The sequence below is a fragment of the Drosophila suzukii genome, chromosome 2L (assembly GCF_043229965.1).
Source record: "Drosophila suzukii chromosome 2L, CBGP_Dsuzu_IsoJpt1.0, whole genome shotgun sequence".
Classification (NCBI taxonomy): Eukaryota; Metazoa; Arthropoda; class Insecta; order Diptera; family Drosophilidae; genus Drosophila; species Drosophila suzukii.
Genome location: NC_092080.1, coordinates 19,405,410 through 19,410,442, shown reverse-complemented (window position 1 = coordinate 19,410,442; position 5,033 = coordinate 19,405,410). Strand labels below are relative to the sequence as shown.

At 42.9% G+C, this 5,033-nt stretch overlaps 1 protein-coding gene across 1 annotated transcript; it reads right to left on the bottom strand.

The window, feature by feature from the left end:
* Positions 1-493: 493 nt before the first annotated feature.
* On the bottom strand, positions 494-4,434 carry Tehao (tehao). Its single transcript, XM_017083995.4, has 2 exons — positions 3,233-4,434; positions 494-2,159 (listed from the first exon to the last, which is right to left on the bottom strand). Exons 1-2 carry the CDS (start codon positions 4,285-4,287, stop codon positions 821-823), a joined length of 2,394 nt encoding a protein of 797 aa, XP_016939484.3. The 5' UTR covers positions 4,288-4,434; the 3' UTR covers positions 494-820.
* Between the last annotated feature and the right edge of the window lie 599 nt (positions 4,435-5,033).

Below are 5,033 nucleotides of genomic sequence, written 5' to 3'. Positions count from 1 at the left end.
AGGAGAATAAAAAGCTTCTTTAAAAGTGATTAATTTGACATTCTTTTCAGTTCTTTGTGGGGACTCATAAATCATAAGGAAAGCGGGAAATTTAATTTAATACTCAACCTGAATAATTGTGATGCAAATTTCCTTTTAATGAAAATGTATGTACAAATGTTAAACTTTTCTTGTCAATGATATAATGAAAATTAATTGCTGTTTACTATAATAGGTGTCACAAAATCATTCGAAGCAACTTGTATCAATAGCAATCAGTTCAATTAAGGTAATTGATTTATGGCAATCAAACGCTTGTATCTTTGCTAAAATGTTTCTGATATTGATGATAACGGGTGTGTTAATTACCATTTCAATTTAATAGATATACAAATAAAAGCTTTTGAAATCTGACAAGGATGAATGCAAAATGGAATTTATCTAATTAAACAATTTATCGTTTAACCCATAAATTGTAAAGTAAATAAATTAAAAAAGCTGAACAAGGTGTATATTTGTATTTTAAATACTTTATTTTATTTTTAATACTGGGTTTATTCCTATTGTAAATATTACTTGTAAAATTATTTTCTGAAAATAACATCTCTGAAAAATCCGAATTAAAATCTTTAAATCATCCGAATGTGAACTAATGTGTATGAATAAATTACTTAAACTAAGCAAATATCATATATATTACGTATATCTTTATAAATAACTTTAGTACCTAAATGAATAAATATCGAATTTTTTTGTAACGTATGTTGCTTTAGTTTTTTTGTAGTTTATTTTTAAGGCCCAAGCAAGTGAGTATATTCTAAAACTTATATATAAGAAAACCTCAGATGAGGGGACCCGCATGCTTCTTCTGGCCTTTCAGAACCCTCCGATTGTGTGGCATGGCATAGCATAACTTGCTCCAGAAGAGCGGATCTCCCCACTTGAGGTAGGTGTTCAGCTTGAGGTAGGCCCGCAATTCGCTATCGATGCCATTCATGTTCTCCAGTTCCCGGTAGAGAATGATGATAATCCGCTTGCGCTTGTCCTGCAATGTGGCCTGGTAGGCGATCCGGAACTCCATGCGGGCCCACACCGAATCGATGAAGTGCTGCGACAGCACAATGATCACCCTTTTGGAGTCATCCACAGTGCGGACAATCTGCTCCGGAATACAGTCGCCCACCAGCCAATCGCGATCGTGCAAACATATCCGGAACGGATGCGGGCCACTCTCCAGCTTTGGCAACAGCTTGCTGATCAGCTCCTCGTCCTTGTGCGAGTACGAGATGAAGGCGTCGTAGGTCTTGTCCTTGTCCAACTCCTCCTCGGAGACCCACCACAGGCACAGGTTATTGTTGTACAGCCAGATCTTCAGCTCCTGCTGGAACATCAGGTAGAAGACCGTGATCAGGCAGATGATGATCACCAGGCCGCCAATCACGCAGCTGATCAGCAGGACATAGGAGGGACACAGCTCGAAGGCCTCCATCTGCTGGAGGGATTTCTGCTTGGTGCACATCACCTCCCCGATATCCTGGACACGCTGGGGATTGATACGAACGAAAAAAAGCAGCGCCAGTGCATCACAATCACAGGATATGGGGTTGCCCGAGAGCGAAAGGGTCATTGTGTTGTTGGCCTGCTGCAGGAACTCCACGAACTCCTCGCTTATGGACTGAATCTGATTGCTCCTTACATCCAGGTGGGTCAGATTCTGGGGCAGCGTGTCCCCCGATCCCAGGGTGGTTAGGTTGTTATCCGCTAGGAAGAGCCCACTCACATTGGCATAACCCCTGTGATCGTCGGCGGTGGGCAGTTGGGTGAGGCTATTGTTGCCCACCTTGAGGACCGTGCTCACCAGTGTGGTGTGTGGCAGGTCTGGCAGTTCCTCCAGATTGGTTCCACGGCAATCCACGATCAGGCTATTTATCTCCCGCTGCACCCAGCAGATGCAGCGATAGTCGCACTGCCAATCCGCAGATTTGTACTGACAGGTGTCGTCGTTGGTGCAAACCACCGCCTCGTAGCCCATCAGGAGCGTGGCCCCGTAGAACTGGGTGTGCACCATCTCAATGAAGTTCAAACTGACCACATCCTGGAACACACTGGGCGACATCGCGGTCAGGGAGTTCTTGTTTAGACGCAGGAAAGTCAGCGAGGACAGCGGGGCGAAAATGGTGCTGCAGGATGGAGGAGATCTCAAAAGGATTAGATTGAAATTGAGCAGGGAGTCTACCACTTCAGAGCTAGTTTTCTAATGCAGGGATTAAATGAAAATACTCTAAGATTTCTTTCTATAAAAGTTTTAATTGCCTAATCTTACAGCGTTTATAAATATTTATATTATATGTCCAATATAAAGGAAATATGAGTAAAAGTTTAACGAAAATCAGAAATTTTAACTAAGACTATCCTGTTTGTAATGTTTAAAGAGTATACAACACAGCACTTTCTAATTTTATTGTATTTACATTTATCACATGAATAAACATGTGTCTTGGACGCTTCTAAAACGGTTTAGGAACTATAAATTAGATCTACAAAAAAAAACATGTGAAGTTAAAAAATGTAAACGAATGTCTAATATTAAATTTGTTTAATACAATATAGTTATAGTGTTTTCTACACAATTTTTTTTTGTACTATATCAAAATTTCTAAGGCTTATAATTAATATTTACAGTCTGCCAACCACAAAAATATCTAATTAATTTTTCTTCTACCACTTCTTATCGGAAGGCAATGAGATTGCAAAAAGTCAGGGAATAGTTTGTGAAAAAAATAGTGAAATAATAATCAAGGGAATAGGGCATTTCGATAATATGCGTACAATATAGTATAGTATATTTAGGCGCACCATTTTAATGAGAAATACTAAAAATAGCCCTATCAGATTATAATCCCTCAATTAATAGTGTTAGGCATACTTTTTGGCGCCAAAATGATTACAATAATAACTCTGCAATTAGTATCTGAGTGATAGGACCCGATATCCCCACTAGTGTGTCAGGGGAGACACTAGTGTGTCAGGGGATCGTTGAGCTATCGCCCGAGCCAAAAAACTGATAAGGAAAAGCAGCAGCCGCAAGCATAGCGATAAGGCGGAGAAAACAGCTCAGTTCAATAGAAATCGATTAATTACTTTGGGTAGAGGTTCTCGAGTCCGGGCCCTATCGCTAGGTGGGCCATCTATTAATCAGCGCAAGCAAGTGGCGAAAACAACAACAGAACCCCCTTCCCCGGTCATTACCCACCTGGATAAATCAGTCAGTCTATTTTTGGATAGATCCAAACGGGTTAGGTTGCCCAGACCTTTGAAGACGTCGTCATGCAGAGTGCTGATCGCATTACAGGAGAGATCAAGGGTCCGCAGTTTGACCTGATCCAGGAATATCTCGCCAGGAAGCTCCGTGAGATCATCGTTCCCGTTCATCTTGATCATATGCAACTTGCTGGAGCCCTTGAACATGCTCTTGTTTACATTGCTCGTATATGATGCCAATCGCACCTCAACGAGGTTAACCATAGATCCAAAGAAATGCGGTTGCAACTCCTTATCGCGAACGCGGAACGGATCCAACAGGACAAGACTCAAGTTGCACAATTGCTGGAGCTCACGGAGCAGGGGACTCCCAAAGGAGACCATGCCCGGACTCTCGATGGTCAGGGTTTTCAGGGTTCCATTGACCGTGGACAGCATATTGGCCGGCAGCGTGGTCACATTCACGTTGAGCAGCAGATCCGTAACGCTATCAAATCCATGGAATATCGTCTCCTGCAGCTCCTTCACATTGCTGTAGAACTTGAACTTCTTCAGGCCAGGCACGGGGCCAAAGTGCCAGGCTGTGATGTTGCCCGGCTGCGTTGATTCCATATATCCATCCGCCGTGTTGGACACATCCCGGGTGGCCACTGTTTCCATAGTGCGATCCCTAAAGAGAATGGCCTTCACCTTCTGCACCCCTATGGTCTTCAGCAGATCGCCCAGGAATGACTCCGGCCAGAAGGTGTAGGCATCGAACTCGATCTTCACCAGATCGCTGATATTGAAGCGCGGCAGCCAATGCAAAGTCTCGGTCGTGGCATAGTAGCTCATGTACAGTGAAGCCCCCGGCTCGGAAACCTCCAGGAGCATGGCGTACTCATCCGGACAGTGGAACCGCACCACGTTCGCCTCGGCGGCACAGTTGCACTGCGGGCTATGGCCCAAACAAAAAGTGGGCAGTGGGATAATCTGACCCGCGGCACCATCGTGCTGCACCATCGACAGGCCAAGAAAGAGCCACACTACCGGCAGATGGCTTAACATATCGAGTACACTTCACCTGGCCGTTTTTTGGCATTTATTATTTATGATTATTTGGGTTTATGATTGTTTGGGTTTCGCGACGAAAGGCGGGAACTGCGACGCGGATATGTGAACACGGCGAAGCTCCGGCGGTGACTAAATCACAGCTGTTCTGGGCACCCTTTCAGCCAACTGCCTTATCTGGCCAATTGGTTCGGGCCGTAGACTATTTTCTTATCAAGGCCTCTATCGCCGCTGAGAGCCCCGTTGACATGGCAGCCATGTGAAGCGCCTTTATCAAATTAGAGATGGCAAGAGGCAATCACTCGACGATTTTTACCCTTGATGATATCTTAATGATGGGCCTCAAAGTTCAAGACCATTGTAAAATCAGTTGGTCAATAAACACAGGTTGTTTTTCGTTTCTTATAATTGAAATATTAAATGGTTCATATTATATACGCATTTTGTACTGTTAAGAAAGTTTACTGAACCGAAACTTATTTATAAACATTAATATTCCATCCCTATCAGTCGGATATAGCATGAATCATTTAAATACATTTAATTCGACATTCATCTTAGTTTCCAAGACATTCACTTCCACGATAAGGTTTTATAATACCTTAGTTTGGCTTTCTTGCGGAATTTATTTATGCCCAAATGTCATAATTTTAATGGCTCGCTCATGTTCGTTGGTGTATTTGCAGCCGTCGATAAGAACTGTTTATATATTTTTTTTTGTGTTCCGCTCTGACAACTTTGAG

Bases quoted from the DNA above. Each gene is read 5' to 3' on its own strand.
- Tehao (XM_017083995.4), bottom strand. From the start codon at position 4,287: ATGTTAAGCCATCTGCCGGTAGTGTGGCTCTTTCTTGGCCTGTCGATG. The intron at 2,160-3,232 runs GTGGGTAATGAC...TCCATCCTGCAG, and splicing joins AGACTGACTGATTTATCCAG to CACCATTTTCGCCCCGCTGT.